This window comes from Nerophis lumbriciformis, linkage group LG27 (assembly GCF_033978685.3).
Source record: "Nerophis lumbriciformis linkage group LG27, RoL_Nlum_v2.1, whole genome shotgun sequence".
In the NCBI taxonomy this organism is placed as follows: Eukaryota; Metazoa; Chordata; class Actinopteri; order Syngnathiformes; family Syngnathidae; genus Nerophis; species Nerophis lumbriciformis.
Window position 1 is genome coordinate 1,202,501 of NC_084574.2, and position 25,864 is coordinate 1,228,364.

The 25,864-nt window shown below is 40.0% G+C and overlaps 1 protein-coding gene across 4 annotated transcripts in view; it reads right to left on the reverse strand.

The window, feature by feature from the left end:
- LOC133570252 (protein kinase C beta type-like) overlaps positions 1-23,418 on the reverse strand; it is a 123,547-nt gene extending 100,129 nt beyond the window's left edge. Inside the window, exons 1-2 of one of the 4 annotated variants that reach the window (XM_061923065.2) lie at positions 23,100-23,418; positions 22,667-22,698 (exon numbers count right to left, since the gene is read on the reverse strand). In XM_061923065.2, coding sequence (XP_061779049.1) covers positions 22,667-22,698; positions 23,100-23,263 — 196 coding nt within the window. In that variant the 5' untranslated portion in view covers positions 23,264-23,418. The remainder of the gene's footprint in view (positions 1-22,666; positions 22,699-23,099) is intronic. The other 3 variants (XM_061923068.2, XM_061923066.2, XM_061923067.2) reach the window with 3 other exon arrangements.
- Between the last annotated feature and the right edge of the window lie 2,446 nt (positions 23,419-25,864).

The following is a 25,864-nucleotide window of genomic DNA, read 5'->3' on the forward strand; positions in this document are numbered from 1 at the left end:
GGCATGGGAAAATGCCGATCCAGATCCAGTTTAAAAAAAAACTCCGGTCCGTGTTTTCCAACGCACCGATTTAAATAATACATTCCACTTTTCTGCTGCTCCGTAATTTCCGTTCCGCATTTTCCAGCACACCTTCAACACATCCACAGGCACGCAGTTGCTTTTAGCTGCTGGCATTACACGACAGGCTCTTCTCACTCTTTCCTGTGTCTCCCTCTCACAGACAGCAAATGCACCTTCTTACACACGTCACATACTGTCACGTCACACGTCACATACTGTCACGTCATACGTCACATACTGTCACGTCATACGTCACATACTGTCACGTCATACGTCACATACTGTCACGTCATACGTCACATACGTATGCGTCCTCCCCGAGCATAGATGTAGCAGCATGGCTAACGTTAGCTGTGATGCTAGCGCAGCCGTGCGAGCAACGCTCCCTCTAAGGCCTGTGCAATTGCGCACTGTTTAAGCGTCCTCTGCGCATAGCAAATCTATGCCACGCACAAAATCTAATAAAAAAATAAGCGCATAACAATTTTCGACACACGGACACGACAGAGAAAACAGTTTTCGTCATCATTGTTCAAATATTGTGACGTCTGTCGAGACGCTTATCTCCATTCGCTGCCACACGTCCACACCATCAAAATGCTGAGGCAAAAATTTCCACATCAACACCGTATGAAAAAATTAGTGATTTTTTTAGTTGTGATTTCCTTCTCTGCATGAAAGTTTAAAAGTAGCATATATTAATGCAGTATGAAGAAGAATGTTTTAATGTAGACATGCAAGCCTTGAAAGAAAATTTTGAAAATCAAGACTACATTTCCTGCAAATGGGTGCATTTCTACCCTATATTTTAACTTTAGATTTATTCTCATATCAAACTCTTTTGGCTGTCTTTTTGACACTTACATCCGGCACCCCCCTCCACACCCTGGATTATAAATAATGTAAATAATTCAATGTGATTATCTTGTGTGATGACTGTATTATGATGATAGTATATATCTGATAGTATATATCTGTATCATGAATCAATTTAAGTGGACCCCGACTTAAACAAGTGTAAAAACTTATTGGGGTGTTACCATTTAGTGGCCAATTGTACGGAATATGTACTTCACTGTGCAACCTACTAATAAAAGTCTCAATCAATCAATCAAAACACATAGAATCATCATACTGCTGTGATTATATGCATCAAGTGTTCATTCAAGGCTAAGGCAAAATATCGAGATATATATCGTGTATCGCAATATGGCCTTAAAATATCGCAATATTAAAAAAAGGCCATATCGCCCAGCCCTAGTTCAATGATGCCATTTCTGTTTGTCATGTATAATTTTGTCTATTTTGTGTTTATCCTTGAATAAACAGGTCAGTTTCTTGTTACCAACCATTGTGTATTATTCAAACTCCCCTAATTCAGCTGGCTAGTTGTTATCAAGAGTACTAAAACCCTTTTCAACATGATTCTGACAACTAAGTAGGCTAAATAACTTTAAACTTTAATACATGCTCGGATAGGCCAGTATCGGTCAGTATCGGTATCAGATCGGAAATGCAAAAACAATATCGGTATCGGATCGGAAGTGCAAAAACCTGGATCGGGACATCCCTAGTATAAATCAAAGTTTTTTTGTAATTGATTTATTTTGATTAAATGTTGCAGCTTGAGCTGCACCTATCTATTATTTTAGTAATATATTGATTAATTTGTTTGATTTATCGAGTAATCGAATAAAACACACTTTCTAGCCTAATGCGACTTTTGGGGAAAATAATTGAAATAAACAAGGATTTTTTTTAATGACCTATTATCTTTCTTCTTATAAATAAATGCACATAACATTGAAATTGCAGTAATATATGTCTCTATATATTACTTACATAAAAAAGAAGTTAAAAAACTGTGTAGCCAGATGAACATGAACCAGGTAGTAGACAATACATAACTGAGACTGATCAAGTATGATACATTGAGTGACAATGGAATTAACAATTTAGCATTCACACAATTGAACAGGTATTAATTGGAGGAGGGGTGTTTGATTTTTGGACAATTTGTTAACTTTTTGCATACAAACTGTAGATAATGCGTGTCCTCTCATGTGTTTGATAAAACACTCCTTATGCAAGTCAAACATGATGGCATTAGACTTTTACCGTGTTTCTGCTTGTTAGGTGCTCTTAAAATATGCAGGATGATTTCTGTTATCGTTGTAACATTAGCTATGCGCACATGGACACATTTAATGGGATTAAATGCCTGTTTAGCGTCTTCCATGTTGAGTTGTTTCTGCAGCCTGTCACTACCAAGCCAACTGCCCATTTCTGCATGTGAGAGACTAACTTATTTCTTATGATGTGTTGCCGGAGACGTTTCAGGGATTTGAAGTCGCTGCATTCCCAAAATGTGATCAGATTAATAATGACGTTGGAATAATCCGCATTAAACATTTGAGAGCCCTAAAATAAACAATTTATAGCGAGCGAGCCTTACATTTGCTTTTGTCAATGTCGTAATAGTGGTTAGAGCTGGGCGACAAAACAATATCAAAATATATCACGATACACACGCAACGGATATCAATAAAAAAAAATGCAGACGATAAATCATTAAAATGTTTTTCCTTCTTTGTCATAAAAAAACAAGGTTGGTTGCATGAACAAAGGCGCTCGCTCTCTGGTAACCGAGCAACGCAGGAAGTGATCACTGATCAGCGGGACTGACACGCTAGCAGCAACAGTATCAACTATCACATTTGCTTGTGCCATCTTGTTGACTCAGGACTGACTCTTTGCATGGAGTGGGAAGAGAAAGTGAAAATGAGTGCTGCAGAAAGCGAATAAATTGTGGATAAAACAGGAAAAATCAGCATGGCACTTTTTTGGATTTATTAACAACGGACCGTAGTCAGACCAAATGTGGTGTGTAAATAATGCAAGGTGCTCGTCCTCACCAAGACCGGTGATACCGCACCACCTTAGCCGCGCTCACCCTTTAGAGCACAGCTGTAACTTCCTAGCATTGAACTTGCGGAAAATAGTTCTTCTCAATGCTTACATTTTCACACTTTGCACTACTAATTTACACTTTAAGCAATTTTTTTTTTTTTTACATTCATTATTTTTGCACCCTAATTTTAAGAGGTTATTGTTAAGTGTTCAATGTGATTTTAGAATTGTATTGACTTTATTTACCATGCTCGTGTTGACATTTCCTTTCCTTTCTGCCTTGATGGCGGAGGGGATCATAATCAGTGGAAGATTACAGTTTAAATAAAGATGTTTACATTTAATATGTTTTTCTCCTGTTTTTTATTCATAAAAAAAATATCAATTATTATCTATACCAACAGAATAAAAGACATATCATCAGAGGTGGGTAGAGTAGCCAGAAATTGTACTCAAGTAAGAGTACTGTTACTTTAGAGATTTATTCCTCAAGTAAAAGTAAGGAGTAGTCACCCAAATATTTACGGAAGCTGGACAAATAAGATGGCAAAAAGCAACCACTTTCATGTGGTATTGGACAGAAAAGAGGACTTTTTTTTCTCCTCCATTCGAAAATGCAGACATTATCATCACCACTGTCTGATTCCAATCAATGCAAGTCATCAGAATCAGATAATACACCAACTTATATTCTTGTCTTCATGAAAGAAAGGAATCTATATGTGTTAAACATGCTTGTATTATCTTTAAACACCTTTAACTTATTAACAATATTAACTATATGTTAAACATGCTTGTATTATCTTTAAACACCTTTAACTTATTAACAATATTAACTATATGTGTTAAACATGCTTGTATTATCATTAAACACCTTTAACTTGTTAACAATATTAACTATATGTGTTAAACATGCTTGTACTATCTTTAAACACCTTTAACTTGTTAACAATATTAACTATATGTATTAAACATTCTTGTATTATCATTAAACACCTTTAATTTATTAACAATATTAACTATGTGTTAAACAAGCTTGTATTATCATTAAACACCTTTAACTTGTTAACAATATTAACTATATGTGTTAAACATGCTTGTACTATCTTTAAACACCTTTAACTTATTAACAATATTAACTATATGTGTTAAACATGCTTGTATTATCTTTAAACACCTTTAACTTGTTAACAATATTAACTATATGTATTAAACATTCTTGTATTATCATTAAACACCTTTAATTTATTAACAATATTAACTATGTGTTAAACATGCTTGTATTATCATTAAACACCTTTAACTTGTTAACAATATTAACTATATGTGTTAAACATGCTTGTATTATCATTAAACACCTTTAACTTGTTAACAATATTAACTATATGTGTTAAACATGCTTGTACTATCTTTAAACACCTTTAACTTATTAACAATATTAACTATATGTATTAAACATACTTGTATTATCATTAAACACCTTTAACTTGTTAACAATATTAACTATATTTATTAAACATACTTGTATTATCATTAAACACCTTTAATTTATTAACAATATTAACTATGTGTTAAACATGCTTGCATTATCATTAAACACCTTTAACTTGTTAACAATATTAACTATATGTGTTAAACATGCTTGTATTATCTTTAAACACCTTTAACTTATTAACAATATTAACTATATGTGTTAAACATGCTTGTATTATCTTTAAACACCTTTAATTTATTAACAATATTAACTATGTGTTAAACATGCTTGCATTATCATTAAACACCTTTAACTTGTTAACAATATTAACTATATGTGTTAAACATGCTTGTATTATCTTTAAACACCTTTAACTTATTAACAATATTAACTATATGTGTTAAACATGCTTGTATTATCATTAAACACCTTTAATTTCCATTTTCTCCATCCATTTTCTACCGCTTATTCCCTTCGGGGTCGCGGCGGGCGCTGGAGCCTATCTCAGCTACAATCGGGCGGAAGGCGGGGTACACCCTGGACAAGTCGCCACCTCATCGCCTTTAATTTATTAACAATATTAACTATGTGTTAAACATGCTTGTATTATCATTAAACACCTTTAACTTGTTAACAATATTAACTATATGTGTTAAACATACTTGTATTATCATTAAACACCTTTAACTTGTTAACAATATTAACTATATGTGTTAAACATGCTTGTATTATCATTAAACACCTTTAATTTTTTAACAATATTAACTATATGTGTTAAACATGCTTGCATTATCATTAAACATATAAATGATATATATGAATGAGGTAGATCCCCACGACTTGATCAATTGAAAAGTAGCTCGCCTGCAGAAAAAGTGTGAGCACCCCTGATGTAGCGCGTCACTACCCACGTCTGCATATCGTGATACAGTTTTCAGCCATACGGCACAGCCCTCATGGTGATACAATTTGAAGACCCTTTGCTGCACTGCTTCTTTTTCTTGTTCCCCCCAGTCTACTCTCCAATGACATTCGTCCACTTACACAGCCGACAAACACATTCCAAGAGGTAATTACTAATTACAGAAGACCTTTGTCCTCCATTGTTCGGTGTGTCTTTTTCAACCGTTGCATTTAGTGCTTGGTTTCCAGCCTTACTATTTTGACATGAAAAACCTAACCAACAGGAAATTAAGAGTGTGTGTGACTTCCTCTTTTTTTTTTTTTTTACCCCATGTGGAGGCCAGACTTAAACATACATTGCGACGAAAACAAAGGATGGACGGAAAGAGGAACCTTTACCTGCAGAACGAGTAAGGAAACACCCGGAATGCACAGGAGACACCTTTGTCACATGCACACAGGTAAGAACACGTCTGCACCACATGTCTGACATTCCTCCAGGGTTGGCGCTCCTCCCATCTCCATTGCACCGCACACACTCTCGCTCCTCTTCGCGTCACCGACCACAACATTAGTTACACCACCTCCAATCCAACCTTATGATATAGATTACCAGTCTAGCCCTAGACTTTCCAGAAGGTCTCACACTGCTCTTTATTGTAAAAAGGTCACTCAGAAGTGGAGTAACGGTCACTTTTCCCACAATATAAGCAGGGATGTTTCCACAAATGAACTACTTTATAAAAGAAAAGTTTGTCTACCAAGCAGTGAAAGCTGACATTTTTCAAGGCAAGCCTCTGCATGCTGGATTCATTGGAACTAGGATTAAAGGAGCCGTACGTAATAATGTCATGTCAAGTCATCATTACATGGCCCTGATATGTCAAAGAGAATTAATAAATCATCTTCCGCCCGAATGCAGCTGAGATAGGCTCCAGCACCCCCCGCGACCCCACAAGGGACAAGCGGTAGAAAATGGATGGATCTTCTTTTTCCAATACCTCTATAACTGACAACAGTAGTTCATATGCTCATTTCATAATTAGATTTACAGCCTCGAAATGTTGTTATTGTTTTCATTTCGATGCCCCGCCCTCCACCGTTTGACCAATTAGAAAGTCTGAGTGTGTCACATCCAGGTTGCCATCTTGGTCTGGCTACTGCCACTGGTAAAGTTACTAAACATGTCAGACCTTAGTACATCTAAATGCTACCATTCTCAACTTAGTCATGACAAAGCCAGGAACAAAAGCAGGATTTGTATCGGGGATGCCTTTGAAAGATGCTAATTTCCTCCTTGATAGGTAAGTCAGGCATTTACCTTTTCTTATTACAAACGTATGTCCATGTGTCATCCAACTGACAGGACAACATGTATTTAGTACAAATACAAGCTAAGTGGATATGTGTAGTGTCAGAGCCTATTTCCTTCTCAATATGCTGATACGCTGAGGAAATGGTTCCAACATTAGCATGGCAATGTGAAAGGTATGGAGACATGATCAAATAATTCCTCGTTGGTGTAGCCCAGGGGTCAGCAACCTTTACCAATCAAAGAGCCATTTTGACCAGTTTCACAAATTATAGACAACAATGGGAGCCGCAAAAAAATTATTTTGAAATAAAAATGATATAACACTGCATACAAATTATTTTTTTTTGCTTACTAATAATGCGCCAGACTGTGAACCCACACCAAACAAGAATGACAAACACATTTTGGGAGAACATCTGCACCGTAACACAACATAAACACAACAGGACAAATACCCAGAATCCCATGCAGCCCTAGCTCTTCCGGGATACATTATACACCCCCGCTACCAAACCCCGCCCACCTCAACCGAAGCACAGAGAGAGAGAGAGAGAGGGGGGGGGGTTGATGTGTGAGGGAGCAGGGTTGGGGTGGGGGCGGGGTTTGGTGGTAGCAGGGGTGTATAATGTAGCTCGGAAGACTCAGGGCTGCATGGGATTCTGGGTGTTTGTTCTGTTGTGTTTATGTTGTGTTAAGGTGCAGATGTTCTCCCAAAATGTGTTTGTCATTCTTGTTTGGTTTTGGTTCAAAGTGTTATTAGTAAGAGTGTTGAAGTTGTTTTATATGGTCACCGTCAGTGTAACCTGTGTGGCTGTTGACCAAGTATGCCTTGCAGCAGCTGTATATTGCTAAACAAGTGTTGGGCTGGCACACTGTTAATACAGATTGTAGAGGGCACCAAATGTTGTACCATCATGGCACGCCCACAATATATCTGTAAGGGTGAAAACCGGTGAACATAAATCCCGGGAGCTTTCTATGAGAGGCACTGAAATCCGGAAGTTTCATGGGAAAATTGGGGGGTTCAGCAAGTAAGCTGCTGAGCCGCATCAGAGTGATCAAAGAGCCGCATGCGGCTCAGGAGCCGCGGGTTGCCGACCCCTGGTGTAGCCTATAGGCATACCTTGGTAAAATGTCTCCTCTTTAGTTACATTAGGCTGCTAAGCATGCTCTACCTATTTTCACCAGTATAACCATTGCAAGCGTTGCTTGTAGTCTTTGTTTTCTGATAGTACTGACAATAAACATATGATTGTTGTCATATTGTACGCAGACATGACCTACTTCTTCCTGAAAATAGCCTCATTTCTGTTGGTTAGAGATTTGTTATTGACAAAATGTTTGTCTATTCAGCCATTATGGTCCCAGACCTCAACCCCTAGTAAGAGGCAGTGGAAGTTTGAAGTTCCTTGGAGTAGTCCAGTCCATCCAGCTGGATTCAGCTGCCTGTCTGGCAACCTCAGTCAGGGAGAGGGAACTACAGAATTTTGACTGTATCTGCAGTAGGGATGTCCCGATCCAGGTTTTTGCACTTCCGATCCGATACCGATACTGACCGATCCCGATACTGACCGATACTGGCCTATCCGAGCATGTATTAAAGTTTAAAGTTATTTAGCCTACTTAGTTGTCAGAATCATGTTGAAAAGGGTTTTAGTACTCTTGATAACAACTAGCCAGCTGAATTAGGGGAGTTTGAATAATACACAATGGTTGGTAACAAGAAACTGACCTGTTTATTCAAGGATAAACACAAAATAGACAAAATTATACATGACAAACAGAAATGGCATCATTGAACTAGGGCTGGGCGATATGGCCTTTTTTTAATATTGCCATATTTTAAGGCCATATTGCGATACACGATATATATCTCGATATTTTGCCTTAGCCTTGAATGAACACTTGATGCATATAATCACAGCAGTATGATGATTCCATGTGTTTTGATTGATTGATTGAGACTTTTATTAGTAGGTTGCACAGTGAAGTACATATTCCGTACAATTGACCACTAAATGGTAACACCCCAATAAGTTTTTACACTTGTTTAAGTCGGGGTCCACTTAAATTGATTCATGATACAGATATATACTATCAGATATATACTATCATCATAATACAGTCATCACACAAGATAATCACATTGAATTATTTACATTATTTATAATCCAGGGTGTGGATGTAAGTGTCAAAAAGACAGCCAAAAGAGTTTGATATGAGAATAAATCTAAAGTTAAAATATAGGGTAGAAATGCACCCATTTGCAGGAAATGTAGTCTTGATTTTCAAAATGTTCTTTCAAGGCTTGCATGTCTACATTAAAACATTCTTCTTCATACTGCATTAATATATGCCACTTTTAAACTTTCACGCAGAGAAGGAAATCACAACTAAAAAAATCACAAATTTTTTCATACGGTGTTGATGTGGAAATTTTTGCCTCGGCATTTTGATGGTGTGGACTTGTGGCACCGAATGGAGATAAGCATCTCGACAGACGTCACAATATTTGAACAATGATGACGAAAACTGTTTTCTCTGTCGTGCCCGTGTGTCGAAAATTGTTATGCGCTTATTTTTTTATTTGATTTTGTGCGTGGCATAGATTTGCTATGCGCAGAGGACGCTTAAACAGTGCGCAATTGCACAGGCGAGCACCTTAGAGGGAGCGTTGCTCGCACGGCTGCGCTAGCATCACAGCTAACATTAGCCATGCTGCTACCTCTCTGCTCGGGGAGGACGTATACGTATGTGACGTATGACGTGACAGTATGTGACGTGTGTAAGAAGGTGCACTTGCTGTCTGTGAGAGGGAGACACAGGAAAGAGTGAGAAGAGCCTGTCGTGTAATGCCAGCAGCTAAAAGCAACTGCGTGAGAATTCACAGACCTGTGGATGTGTTGAAGGTGTGCTGGAAAATGCGGAACGGAAATTAGGGAGCAGCAGAAAAGTGGAATGTATTATTTAAATCGCTGCGTTGGAAAACACGGACCGGAGTTTTTTTTTAAACTGGATCTGGATCGGCATTTTCCCATGCCTTGCCGATACGCAATTTTTGGCAAATATCGGCAGCCGATCCGATCCAAATATCGGATCGGGACATCCCTAATCTGCAGTACCATTTCTGGCCACATTATTACATATGGCACCTTTAATTTAATAGAAGTTGGTCATTTGCAAAAAACATTTAGACTACAGTATAAGTGGCCCAAATCAGACTTTTTCGAGATCCGATTTTGTCCAGCTGACTGTTTACACTGCAAGTAATACGTGATCTTCATCAGACTCCTGTGTTGACGCGCACAGACTCCCATGTGGCCCCCATGTGGCCTCGACATCACTTGCATACGCAGTTCAATAAAGTGAAAACGAAGGAAGTTAACCGGGAGGAAGTCACTACTACCCATACTTGCCAACCCTCCCGGATTTTCCGGGAGACTCCCGAAATTCAGCGCCTCTCCCGAAAACCTCCCGGGACAAATTTTCTCCCGAAAATCTCCCGAAATTCAGGCGGAGCTGGAAGCCACGCCCCCTCCAGCTCCATGCGGACCTGAGTGACGTCAGGTGCGCAACACCACGTAAATCGCTGGCCAACCAAAAAGTAACCCCAGTACGCTATAGCCAACATTCACCAGGAGATGGCAACAGACAAACATAGATCACTATTACATTCCTCCCCTTTTAGAAATGTATAGAAGTTACTCAAAATAAATAAACAACCCAACCAAAAAATGCAGCAGCTCGATTAAAAAACTGTACTTAAGCCACATTCTTTTCTCTTTTTTTTTTAGTACTGAACTCTTAACCCTCATTTGTAAAAAAATAACATGCTTATTATACAAACAGTATTTGTACACCTTTAACACAGATTTTTATACTGTCTTCAGAGATTCAGTTTTTTTGGTGGTACTCGAAACCTTTCTGGGTACCTGCGAAAGGGTGTTCAGCATGGTTGGAAAAATAGTGACAGAGAATAGAACTAGGATGGACAATTCAACCCTTAACTCAACAATGAGTAGATGAGTGTTATGTGTGTGTATATGTGTAAATAAATGAACACTGAAATTCAAGTATTTCTTTTATATATATATATAAAATATATAGCTAGAAATCACTGAAAGTCAAGTATTTCTTATATATATATATATATATATATATATATATATATATATATATATGAAATACTTGACTTGGTGAATTCTAGCTGTAAATATACTCCTCCCCTCTTAGCCCCGCCCCCATCCACGCCCCACCCCGACCACGCCTTCGGAATCTACATATATATTCATATATTACAAATTATTTGCGCACTATTGACAAGTGATTCACCAAAAATGCAGTCATCTTGAACAGGCTTTGCTCACAAAACCAGATGTTGTGATGAAATATCCTTTTCCGCGGGCGGCTGCGTCCCTCCCAACGCACACGAGTGACGTAGCTCGCCCAAAGCTGACCGAAAAAAGTCACATTTGAAAAGATCAGATTCCAATCAGAATTGGACGACATCCTGATGTGGCCTGAATCTGATACCAAAAGATCAGATTTGAAGCACTTTGAAGTGTTTAGACTGACAAAAAAAATCTGATCTGTGTCACTTGAGGGCAAAAATGTCCGATTTGGTGTGCAGAATAAAAGGGCCCTGAGGCTGCAAGCCAAATTGGCCCAAATCGGATTTTTTCGAGATAAAATTTTTCTAACTGACAGTTCAGTTCATTTGGAACATGCATAAAATACAATGTAATGCATCACATATTTCCACTGGTTTCATTGCAGCACGTCCGAAAAGGAGTAGGAAGAAGCAGAGCTTATTTAAACCTACCCCTGTTCATACCATAGCAATTTTATCTCATTTCCTTGTTCTCTGTAACAGAACAGTGAATAAATAAATAATATACTATAGTAAGTAAACAATATTAAATACATAAATAATCTTTATCTAAAAAGTTCAATAAAGTGACAACACAGGAAGTTGACCGGATTCTATAAATAAATAAGGAAGGCGCTCCTACTACTACAAAATAAAATAAGTAGGCGCAGCATAAAAAAAAAATTTTTACGTGAAAATAAATTAAAGGAATAATATGTACGAATAAATACACATAGTGTAATATTTTTGGTAGGGCTCTAATCTTTGTATGGCTGTTAAGTGGGGGTGTCACGGACATCAGCGTGGATTTACATTAGCTTTGTTTCTCAACTCACTTACGTAAACAACTTACGCATTGTACATAACATGTAAGTAAATACAAGAGCATACACATCAATTCCTGTCTTTTAACAAACACCATTTCTTCGGAATAAAAAAAAAAAGTATATATAAAAGGCGCACCCCATAGTTTACAGAAGAAACCAGAGCTCATAAATTATCATGTAGAAAGTTGGAACGCAAATGGCGCGCGACCATGCTTGAGGTTTTCCATCAAGCATGGAGTGATAGTTTAATATCGTATAAACGCATGCTTACCTTAGCTAAAGCTAAATATTACTCAAATCTCATCCGCCTCAACAAAAACGACCCTAAATTTATGTTTAGTACAGTAGCATCGCTAACCCAACAAGGGACTCCTCCCAATAGCTCCACCCACTCGGCAGATGACTTTATGAATTTATTTAATAAGAAAATTGAACTCATTAGAAAGGAGATTAAAGACAACGCATCCCAGCTACAGTTGGGTTCTATTAACACAGATACAACTGTATCTACGACGGATACTGCAATACAAAATAGTATCTCTCTTTTTGATGAAATAACATTAGAAGAACTATTACGGCGTGTAAGTGGGATAAAACAAACAACATGTTTACTTGACCCACTTCCTGGTAAACTTATCAAGGAGCTTTTTGTATTATTAGGTCCATCAGTGCTAAATATTATAAACTTATCACTTTCCTCTGGCACTGTTCCCCTAGCATTCAAGAAAGTGGTTATTCATCCTCTGCTCAAAAGACCTAACCTTGATCCTGACCTCATGGTAAACTACCGACCGGTGTCCCACCTTCCCTTTATTTCGAAAATCCTCGAAAAAATTGTCGCACAGCAGCTAAATGAACACTTAGTGTCTAACAATCTCTGTGAACCTTTTCAATCCGGTTTCAGGGCAAATCACTCTACGGAGACAGCCCTCGCAAAAATGACTAATGATCTACTGCTAACGATGGATTCTGATGCGTCATCTATGTTGCTGCTTCTTGATCTTAGCGCTGCTTTCGATACCGTCGATCATAATATTTTATTAGAGCGTATCAAAACACGTATTGGTATGTCAGACTTAGCTTTGTCGTGGTTTAACTCTTATCTTACTGACAGGATGCAGTGCGTCTCCCATAATAATGTGACCTCGGACTATGTTAAGGTGCGGAGTTCCTCAGGGTTCGGTTCTTGGCCCTGCACTCTTTAGTATTTACATGCTGCCGCTAGGCGACATCATACGCAAATACGGTGTTAGCTTTCATTGTTATGCTGATGACAGCCAACTCTACATGCCCCTAAAGCTGACCAACACGCCGGATTGTAGTCAGCTGGAGGCGTGTCTTAATGAAATTAAACAATGGATGTCCGCTAACTTCTTGCAACTCAACGCCAAGAAAACGGAAATGCTGATTATCGGTCCTGCTAAACACCCACATTTATTTAATAATACCACCTTAACATTTGACAACCAAACAATTACACAAGGCGAATCAGTAAAGAATCTGGGTATTATCTTCCACCCAACTCTCTCCTTTGAGTCACACATTAAGAGTGTTACTAAAACAACTCTCTCGTTTGAATCACACATTAAGAGTGTTACTAAAACGGCCTTCTTTCATCTCCGTAATATCGCTAAAATTCGTTCTATTTTATCCACTAGCAACGCTGAGATCATTATTCATGCGTTCGTTACATCTCGTCTCCTGTAACGTCGCACATATATACATATATACATATATACATATATACATATATATATATATATATATATATATATATATATGCATATATATGTGTATATATATATATATGTATATATATGTGCATGTATATATATATATATATATATATATATATATTTATGTGTGTGTGTATATATATATATATATATACTTTTTTTTATTCCGAAGAAATGGTGTTTGTTAAAAGACAGGAATTGATGTGTATGCTCTTGTATTTACTTACATGTTACGTACAATGCGTAAGTTGTTTACGTAAGTGAGTTGAGAAACAAAGCTAACGTAAATCCACGCTGATGTCCGTGACACCTCCACTGACACATATATTAATTAATATTCACATATAGGTCGATAGGCAACACTAAATGGTCCCTGGTGTGTGATTGTGAATGTTGTCTATCTGTGTTGGCCCTGCGATGAGATGGCAACTTGTCCAGGGTGTACCCCGCCTTCCGCCCGTGTGCAGCTGAGATAGGCTCCAGCACCCCCCCGCGATTCCGAACGGGACAAGCGGTAGAAAACGGATGGATGTATATTACTTATACCCTATTGTTTGCGCACTGTTGACTAGTGATGCACTGAAGATTCGTCCGCCGACTAAGACTTTGCTCACCAAAATCGGATGTTGTGATGACGTAGACACTTCTGCTGGCGGGCTGCGTCTTCCCCCGCGCACACCAATGACATAGCTTGGCCAAAGATGGTGCAAAAGTCCCAATCATGTCACATTCAGGATGCATTTCTACTTGGACTGAAGTCACCTTTAAAAAGATCAGATTCCAATCGAATTTGGACTACCTCTTGAATTGATTAACGTGGACCCCGACTTAAACAAGTGTAAAAACTTATTGGGGTGTTACCATTTAGTGGTCAATTGTACGGAATATGTACTGTACTGTGCAATCTACTAATACAAGTTTCAATCAATCAATCAATTGATGTGGCCTGAATCTGATGAGAAAAGATAAGATTTGAAGCACTTCGGAGTGTTGAGACTGGCGGAAAAAAACAACTGATCTGTGGCTCTTGAGGGCAAAATAATCTGATTTGGAAGAAACGTGGTATTATGAATGCTGTATTTCGAGGCCTAACAAGAGGAGGAAGGCTCGTGAAACGCCACTGTGATTTCAACACGGACAGATGGCAGGAGCTGCTCAACTCCCGGAGGAACTCTCTTTGAAGTGTTAAACGAACTCTCTTTGAAGTAATTCACAAACTCTCTTCCAACTATTTGGTCAACGCTATTTACGACCCGCTGCCCTCTTGAAGTTGCTGTGGACAGGAGACGGGAGGGGTTGTCCATTGTCCTCCAACACCTGCCCCAGCTGGATCCAGGAAGAGCCCAAGCCCGAGAAGTCCTCTTCTTGGACTTCAAGGCGACCGAAAACAATGACTGTTTTACATACTCCCAATTCCTGCTGTGACATATGTTGGTGCGTGAACATGGAACATCTGAATTAAAAGAGGAGACGAAGACCTTCTTCGTCAGAGCGTGCTAAGACACTGTAAGAGGTTACAGGTTGAAGCCGTCTCTCCTCAATTGAGTCCAAATTGAATTCTGTCTCTGTTTGATTCCTTGCCTTTTGTCTTGTGTAATAGATGTCCTGTGTTTGAACGTGACAGTTTGCAGTGTAAATGAGGCCTTAGAACAGTGTTTTTCAACCTTTTTTGAGCCAAGGCACATTTTTTTCAAAGAAAAAATGCGGAGGCACACCACCAGTAGAAATCATTAAAAAATTTAACTCAGCAGCCGATATTGACAATTAAAAGTCGTTGTCGCAATTGTTGGATAGGATTTTAAAGCATAACCATCCATGCATCACTATAGCTCTTGTCTCAAAGTAGGTGTACTGTCACCACCTGTCACATCACGCTGTGACTTATTTTGAGTTTTTTGCTGTTTTCCTGTGTGTAGTGTTTTAGTTCTTGTCTTGCGCTCCTATTTTGGTGGCTTTTCCTCTTTAGTTGGTATTTTCCTGTCGCAGTTTCATGTCTTCCTTGACCGCTATTCCCCACACCTGCTTTGTTTTAGCAATCAAGAATATTTCAGTTGTTTTTATCCTTCTTTGTGGGGACGTTGTTGATTGTCATGTTATGTTCGGATGTACTTTGTGGACGCTGTCTTTGCTCCACGGTAAGTCTTTGCTGTCGTCCAGCATTCTGTTTTTTGTTTACTTTGTAGCCAGTTGAGTTTTAGTTTCCTTCTGCATAGCCTTCCCTACGCTTCAATGCCTTTTCTTAGCGGCACTCGCCTTTTGTTTATTTTTGGTTTAAGCATTAGACACCTTTTTACCTGCACACTGCCTCCCGCTATTTCCGACATCTACAAAGCAATTAGCTACCGGCTGCCACCTACTGATATGGAAGAGTATAACGTGGTAAGTCTGCCGATCTACAGACAGCACAGACACTCAACAACGGCACATTATTTGCGGATTATAATTACTGGTTTGCAAAAAATATTTTTTACCCAAATAGGTGAAATTAGATAATCTCCCACGGCACACCAGACTGTGTCTCTCGGCACACTAGTGTGCCGCGGCACAGTGGTTGAAAAACACTGCCTTAGACCACACATATACCAAAAAACTACATGATGTTATAGCTTGACTATATCCGTTTTTATTGACCACAAACAAATAATTGAATAACCATACACAAGTTATGCTTTATGTTCAACTTTATTTTGAAGGGGCAAAACATAGTTTACTTTGTGCAAAAAAGCTAGGTAATGAGAATCTTTCCCTAATCTTTCTTGTTGGTCTGGGTAGGACTTGATTTTCCTCACAGTCACCCCTCGAGGTACAAAGCAGTTCTACGAGTAGGCCTGGGCGATATGGACTAAAGGAAAATCTTGGGGGGTTTTTCACCAAAAATTCGATTTACCCAATGTTTCGATTTTTTTCCTCTACTTTTGAACTAATTGAAAAAAAGTTTTGCTTTAATTTGATCAAAAACTAGTAGTTTGAAATGATGCATACACTGCCTCTTATTCTTTGCAAAAATCTAGTTTGTATAACATTATTTTTTAGACCGGATATAAATTATACGTTTTATGCAATAGTTTTCAAAGAGCTATATTATGAGCTTCCTCTGTGAGGCAATACCTCTGCTTGCGTAAAATACATCTGCATTGTACATTGCATACAAATAAATAAGAATCTCCAACATTGAGATTAAAAAAAGTGCAAACTTAAAATTTCTGTCTTGAAAAAAATACTTCTGTAAATAAAAATGTAGCATTGCACATTGCATGCAAATAAATACATTCCAATAATAATAATAATAATAGCCAATAATAATAATACCTATAATCATCAAATAGTAATTATCAATCAGACCAATAAAGTGCAAATGTAAAACTTATGTTTTGAATAAAATCCTATTGTAAATAATGATAACAATGTACACTTCATTTCACATGTAATATACCACTATATTGATGATTAAATGCCTTATAATTCCACAAGTTGTCCGGGTTACATTTTGCCACAATACGCTGCTTCTTCCTGTTGGCACACATATGGTGCAAAAATAACAAATATGTAAGAAATGTTTTAAGTGTAACAAAATAGTGCAACGTGTGAAAATGTCAACATAGAGAAACCTGAGAAGAACTATTTGCTGCTGGGTTTCATGCCGGCTGTGCTCTAAAGGGTGAGCGCGGCTGAGGTGGTGTGGTATTACTGATTACGGGCGCTTTGGTCTGACTTTCATCCGTTTCAAAATATCCTAAAAACTGCCATACTGGAAGCTGGCTCGCCCCCCATCACACGGCCGTTGGATTAGAGAGGTTCTCTATCATCTAAAACTGGAAAAACTTAGGTTTTCGCTAAAAGGCTCGGTTCAAGCATTTGAAAGCTCATGGAGCCCTTTTTTGCTGTATGTCAACTCTCTTGACCTATGCCCAGACGCAGATGAGGAATAATCTCCCTTTTATTTATTAGTATTATTTTATTCTATTTTTATTTTATTATATATTATTATTATTATTATTAAATGTTTATTTTATTTTATTATTATTATTATTATTATATATTTTTTTATATATATCTGTCTGTCTCTGGCCTCGTATGTGTGTGTGTGTGTGTGTGAGAATGTGTCTGTCTTTGTCGTCTTACTTGTTACACAATTGTGCCATTTGTCCCTCGTTAGTGGGACCTGAGTGGGGTGGGAGGGTGGGTGGGTGGTTTGGGTTTTAAGGGAAAGGGTGTGAATCATTTACTGACTTTAAAATTGTACTGTTTCGACTTGCACTTTTTCTGTCTATTTGAAAATTCCAATAAAAAAAGTTGGGAAAAAAAACCTAAAAAACTGCCATACTGTCGAGTTGACTTTTCCTGTTTAATTGTCAAATTATTCGCTCTCTGCAGTACGAATGTTTAGTTTCTCTTCTCACTCCATGTAGAGAATCAACCGCGAGACAACAACATGGCACAACCAAACTACATTATTGATACTGCTCGTTAGCGTATCACTCCAACTGATCAGTGATCACTTCCTGCGTTGCTCGGTTAGCGAGAGTCTTTGTCAATGCAACCAACCTTGCTTCCCCACTTCCTGTTTCTTCTGTTGAAGGAAAAATAAATAAATTAAAAAATAAATTAAAAAAATAAATAAAAATAAATAAATAAAATATATATATATATATATATATATATATATATATATATATATATATATATATATATATATATATATCTCAAACGTTTTATCGAACCATTTTTTTTATTGAGATTGATTACGTGTCTATCGCAATATATATTGATATTGTTTTATCGCCCAGCCCTAGTAGCTCCCATCACAAAACAAAAGTGTGAGCCTGTAAAGTCACTTGTATACATAATTTTAGCATAGCTATGTTAAAATTGCTACATTTGAAGTGAATTAGCTCGTCAAGTCTATCTTTCATCCTTTACAGTCCCTTGCTGTGAACTAACCTATCAATCCTCCATCACAATGTTCAAACATGGAAGCTGATCAATACAACATCGCAAGTAACCTTTCGACCTGACTGGTGGATTGCATGTGATCAGCTGATAGCAGAACACAAAGCCCAACCTCAGACGCAACCTTTTGGCCTGCAGTCTGATAAATTCAGCCTTTAAAGGAGAACTGCAGTTGTTTAGGAATGATGTCTATCATCACAATCCTTTTTCTTTGTTATGCTACTAACTCGTAAATAAACACTGGCAAAAGTCAGCTTACAATGGAGGTAATAGGATTTTCTCTATTCCGCCAGTAAAACTCATCAAATATGTTTTATATACTTGCTGTCAGTATATACAGTATGTCATGTAGTAACAGGCACATTCATGACAACAATGTTTAGGTATTTTTGCTCATATTAAGCATATGGCGGGATATTAGTGTCACAGACGCATCACAACGTTCACTACTTTGTTTCCAACATCATTACTAATCATGACAGACTTCATGAGAGACAAATGATAATCCAGAACCTCATCTTTCTGAGCCTGAATATAAGGAGGATGAGTGTGTTAAACAGATCGAGCTTTAGTGACACACTAAGCATCATGATATATGAGCATATTGATAATCTTCTTTGCTGGAAGACACATATTGACAAACTGTGCAATAGACTGCAACAGAGGCTATATTTTTTGCGAAGATTAAGTTTGTACGGCGTAAGCAGCCACATCATGATGATTTTCTACCGTGCCATTGTAGAGAGCATCATTAGATACGGGATCACCTCATGGTTTGGCAACCTAACCGTTAAGCTAAAAAGCAAACTGGCCGGCATGCATAAAACGGCAATGAAAATCGCAGGGAGGAAAGAATATGAGCCTATACAGAGCATCTATGAGCAGGCAGTTAGGAAAAAAGCTAAGAAAATTATTTCCAACTCACAACACCCACTCTTTCCTGATTATGGAACCCTGCCATCAGGGAGAAGACTCCGGGTCCCACTATGCAAATCTAACCGCCTTAAATTATCATTTGTCCCAGCCTCCATTAAGCTGACCAACAATGTGCAATATCATTTTAATACATAGGTTAGCACTTTTTTAGCACATAGCACTTTAGCACATAGCACTTTAGAACTAAGCACTTTAGCACACAGCACTTTATCCATGAGCTCTAGTGCAATGCACATTGGTACTTTATCTTTATCTCCATACTGTAGATTTTATGCCTACATCAAAGTGCCACCTATGTCTATCAAGCTCCATGTTCTGATGTTTAAATGTTAGTTGTATGGTTGTGGTTGTGTCTGTGCTTGTGTTTTTGTTCTGTTGTTTTTGGGTATGTTAAGAAAGCAATGATGCACTGTGCCCAAGACAAATTTCCCCGCGGGGACAATAAAGTTGAACCTTGAACCTTGATGTAGCAGTATTGCTAAGTGCTAAACAAGAAATACAAACTACATCCATAATATAACAATCACTTACAGTACAATGTCTACTCTCACTGGGATGCCAAACGGATGGGATGTTTACATCTTCCCGTTTGGTTGGAGAATGAATCATAATCATCAAAAAAAAAAAAAAAAAAGTGGGTGTCTTTCTCGCCATCTCCGGGTTTAAATTGAATGCCAAAGTTGACCAACTCCTCAGTTTATGGCCACAACCTTCTTGTATCGAGGTGAAAGGCGTGATTTATAATCTACAATTAGCTTCACCAACTCATAGGTGATGCAGCGGCTCAATATGTCAATACTGTAGCTGCATAAGTGCAAGCGTTAGCGCTTCAAATAACAATATCGCTAATACTCAGGTCACGAGATGTAAATGGAGGATGTTTTTAGAGGGCTTTATGGGCACAATGGAGTACTCTCATTAGCTGCATTGTCATATTTTACAAAATAGAATGCATTTAAAAAAGGAAAAACGTACGTTATTTTGATTGCGATTGTGAAAATTCCCCCCAAAAAGTGCAGTTCCCCTTTAAAACCCACGAGGTAATCATTTACAGTGTATTGGGCAAAGCAAGAGGTCACTGGCGGGTTCTCCAGTAACAACAAACTAATCCCAGTCAATGAAGTCTGAGGCAGCGTCCACGTCTGCAGCCAGATGTGTGGAAGTGCACGTCTGCAGCCAGATGTGTGGAAGTGCACGTCTCATGTGTGGAAGTGCATGTCTGCAGCCAGATGTGTGGAAGTGCACGTCTCATGTGTGGAAGTGCATGTTTGCAGCCAGATGTGTGGAAGTGCATGTCTCATGTGTGGAAGTGCATGTGTGCCGCCAGATGTGTGGAAGTGCATGTCTCATGTGTGGAAGTGCATGTCTGCAGCCAGATGTGTGGAAGTGCATGTCTCATGTGTGGAAGTGCATGTCTGCAGCCAGATGTGTGGAAGTGCACGTCTCATGTGTGGAAGTGCATGTTTGCAGCCAGATGTGTGGAAGTGCACGTCTCATGTGTGGAAGTGCATGTTTGCAGCCTGACGTGTGGAAGTGCACGTCTGCAGCCAGATGTGTGGAAGTGCATGTCTCATGTGTGGAAGTGCATGTCTTCCGCCAGATGTGTGGAAGTGCATGTCTCATGTGTGGAAGTGCATGTCTGCCGCCAGATGTGTGGAAGTGCATGTCTCATGTGTGGAAGTGCATGTCTTCCGCCAGATGTGTGGAAGTGCATGTCTCATGTGTGGAAGTGCATGTCTGCAGCCAGATGTGTGGAAGTGCATGTCTCATGTGTGGAAGTGCACGTCTGCAGCCAGATGTGTGGAAGTGCACGTCAAGAGCCAGATGTGTGGAAGTGCACGTCAAGAGCCAGATCTGTGGAAGTGCACGTCTGCAGCCAGATGTGTGGAAGTGCATGTCTCATGTGTGGAAGTGCATGTCTGCAGCCAGATGTGTGGAAGTGCATGTCTCATGTGTGGACGTGCACGTCTGCAGCCAGATGTGTGGAAGTGCATGTCTCATGTGTGGAAGTGCATGTCTGCAGCCAGATGTGTGGAAGTGCATGTCTCATGTGTGGAAATGCATGTCTGCAGCCAGATGTGTGGAAGTGCACGTCTGCAGCCAGATGTGTGGAAGTGCATGTCTCATGTGTGGAAGTGCATGTCTGCAGCCAGATGTGTGGAAGTGCATGTCTCATGTGTGGACGTGCATGTCTGCAGCCAGATGTGTGGAAGTGCACGTCTGCCGCCAGATGTGTGGAAGTGCATGTCTCATGTGTGGAAGTGCATGTCTCATGTGTGGAAGTGCACGTCAAGAGCCAGATGTGTGGAAGTGCACGTCAAGAGCCAGATGTGTGGAAGTGCATGTCTCATGTGTGGAAGTGCATGTCTGCCGCCAGATGTGTGGAAGTGCATGTCTCATGTGTGGAAGTGCATGTCTGCCGCCAGATGTGTGGAAGTGCATGTCTCATGTGTGGAAGTGCATGTCTGCAGCCAGATGTGTGGAAGTGCATGTCTCATGTGTGGAAGTACATGTCTCATGTGTGGAAGTGCATGTCTCATGTGTGGAAGTGCATGTCTGCAGCCAGATGTGTGGAAGTGCATGTCTCATGTGTGGAAGTGCATGTCTCATGTGTGGAAGTGCATGTCTGCAGCCAGATGTGTGGAAGTGCATGTCTCATGTGTGGAAGTACATGTCATGTGTGGAAGTACATGTCTGCAGCCAGATGTGTGGAAGTGCATGTCTCATGTGTGGAAGTGCATGTCTCATGTGTGGAAGTACATGTCATGTGTGGAAGTACATGTCTGCAGCCAGGTGTGTGGAAGTGCATGTCTCATGTGTGGAAGTGCACGTCTGCAGCCAGACGTGTGGAAGTGCATGTCTCATGTGTGGAAGTGCATGTCTGCAGCCAGATGTGTGGAAGTGCACATCTGCAGCCAGATGTGTGGAAGTGCATGTATGCATGGCGCAGCCAAGAAGAGGAAGTGACAAAGCCAGCACGCCAACATTTGCGGCGGTCGCGTGCATGTGACCGAGAGTCATGGCGTGAAACTCAACACACGCTGGTTTAAGACAAGGAAACAACTTCCTTGGCCGAACTACTCTTTTTTTTTTTTAACTAAACGTTGATGCTGACTGGTGTGTGGGTACACAGCCGCCAACAGAGCCGGGCCCAGGGTGGTAGACATGTGAATATGTTCTTACCTTGGCACTGGAAGCCCTGCTTGCCAAAGCCCCTGCGGACACAACACAGTGCTGGGATCAATATTAGTAATATGGAGGATTAATAAATGACGCATTCACTGACACTTGGCCATGCCGCAGCGGAAAGAGTGCGTGTCGATGCGGCAAAAAAAAAAAAAAAAAAAAAGATCCATGCGGTTAATCGCTGCTTTGCTGCAAGCGGAGGGAGGAAGGAAGGTGCTGCGGGGGGCGAGCAGGTCGACTTGGACGGACGGTGGGTATGAAACACTGCGGCGGCATCAAGTGAATCACCTGTGTCCTTACACACACACACACACACACACACACACACACACACACACACACACACACACACACACACACACACACACACACACACACACACACACACACACACACACACACACACTTGGAGTCCTCCAGACGTACTCACCAGATGAAGTCGGTGCAGTGGCTACAGAAGGTGGGCTGCTTGAAGAAGCGCGCGATGAACTTGTGGTTCTTCACTTCGTGGACGTTCTTCTGGCGGAGAGCTCCCTGGCGAGCGAAGCCGCGCGCGCCCTCCGCCACCTCTCCGTCGCTGCCGGGGTCAGCCATCTTAGCGAGGAAGCGGCGGAGGTCCGAGGGAGGAACGAGGGGCCGAGGCGAGGCGAGGCGAGCGGCGAAAGGCGGCGGGCGGCTGCGGCTGCGTGTGACGGTGCAGGTGTGTCCTCCTCCTCCTCCTCCTCCTCCTCCTTCCTCCTGCTGCTCCTCCTCCCTCGTCGTCGTCTCCCCCGCCCCTCTGGCGACGCTGCCTCCGTACCGACGAGCTCGTGGCTTCTTCCGGTTCGTTCCCGCGCCGCGCGCGTGCTTCCTGTTTGACTGTCGCTATACCGTCTGCGAGTGACGACACATCGACACCGCCGATATCACATCTTCGTGCTCTAATATCGATGCGCAAAATTAGAATATCACTTTAGTTATCCGACTTCATGGATGTTAGGGCAGTGTTTTGCAACCACTGTGCCGCGGCACACTCGTGTACCGTGTGATGCAGTCTGGTGTGCGTGAGAGATGATGTCATTTCACCTAATTGGGGTTAAAAATATTTTTTGCAAACCAGTAATTATCATACTTGCCAACCTTGAGACCTCAGAATTAGGGAGATATTCAAAAGGCCCGCTGGGGGGGCGGGTGCATATATATATATATATATATATATATATATATATATATATATATATATATATATATATATATATATATATGTCTTAATAAGGTTAAATCTCCTGATGATTGAGGGTACCCCCCCTCATGAAACAGGCCTGTAGAGATGAAATAGTCTTGTGATTTTTTCCCACACATACATATATGTGTGGGAAACCATCACCCAACCATGCAAATTTTGCATTTCCTTTGGAAATCGAGGTCCCAGAGTCTGGAGGAAGACAGGAGAGGCACAGGATCCACGTTGCCTGAAGTCTAGTGTAAAGTTTCCACCATCAGTGATGGTTTGGGGTGCCATGTCATCTGCTGGTGTCGGTCCACTCTGTTTCCTGAGATCCAGGGTCAACGCAGCCGTCTACCAGCAAGTTTTAGAGCACTTCATGCTTCCTGCTGCTGACCTGCTCTATGGAGATGGAGATTTCAAGTTCCAACAGGACTTGGCGCCTGCACACAGCGCAAAATCTACCCGTGCCTGGTTTACGGACCATGGTATTTCTGTTCTAAATTGGCCCGCCAACTCCCCTGACCTTAGCCCCATAGAAAATCTGTGGGGTATTGTGAAAAGGAAGATGCAGAATGCCAGACCCAAAAACGCAGAAGAGTTGAAGGCCACTATCAGAGCAACCTGGGCTCTCATAACACCTGAGCAGTGCCAGAAACTCATCGACTCCATGCCACGCCGCATTAACGCAGTAATTGAGGCAAAAGGAGCTCCAACCAAGTATTGAGTATTGTACATGCTCATATTTTTCATTTTCATACTTTTCAGTTGGCCAACATTTCTAAAAATCCCTTTTTTGTATTAGCCTTAAGTAATATTCTAATTTTGTGACACACGGAATTTTGGATTTTCATTTGTTGCCACTTCAAATCATCAAAATTAAATGAAATAAACATTTGAATGCATCAGTCTGTGTGCAATGAATAAATATAATGTACAAGTTACACCTTTTGAATGCAATTACTGAAATAAATCAAGTTTTTCAAAATATTCTAATTTACTGGCTTTTACCTGTATATATATATTAGGACTGAAAAATAAAATAAAAGTTTTTTTGTTTTTTTTTTTATTTATTTTTATCAGCAACATTAACTCAGTAGCACAGTATAGACAACTTTAACCCATAAAACAATTTGTGCTGATTTTTTCCTTTTGTCATTTAAAAAAAACACCAAGTCAAGATGAAGGACTTCAATGAGCATGTTTTTAGGTGCACAGCTTTTTGGACGCGAGGTTTCAAGCATGACATATTTGAGAAGAACTATTCTAACCTAACCCCCTTGAGATATTTCATTTCGTATTATTTACCAATATTAGTATTATTCCACCAACTAAATATTTTCCCAAACATTTTCTACTACTTGTCCTTCTCGGGGGGGCCGGAGCCTTGAAATCTGTATGCACTTTAAATTGTTTCTGTTACAGTCTAAACAACTGTTATTCTTTGTCGCAACTTGATCTATATACCGTATTTTCCGCAGCATAAGGCGCCCTGGGTTAAAAGCCGCGCCTTCAATGAACGGCATATTTCAAAACTTTGTCCACCTATAAGCCGCCCCGTGTTGTAAGCCGCATCTAACTGCGCTAAAGGAATGTCAAAAAAACAGTCAGATAGGTCAGTCAAACTTTAATAATATATTAAAAACCAGCGTTCTAACAACTCTGTTCACTCCCAAAATGTACGCAAATGTGCAATCACAAACATACGTATATCAACATGGACAGAGCTGCGTGAAAAAAGCCACCCGGCCTCTTCGCGTAAACTTAAACTTACCTTAACCACTCGCTCATCTTTTCTTCATCCATCCCTTCGAGTTAGCTTTTATGATGACGCCGGCTGGAAAGGTCTCTTTTGGCAAGGTCTTCCTTTTGAATATCACCATGGGTGGAAGTTTCTGGCCATTAGCATGGCAAGCTAGAACCACAGTGAAGGATGACTTCTCATTCCCTGTGGTGCGAATATTCACCGTACGTGCTCCCGTTGTATCCAC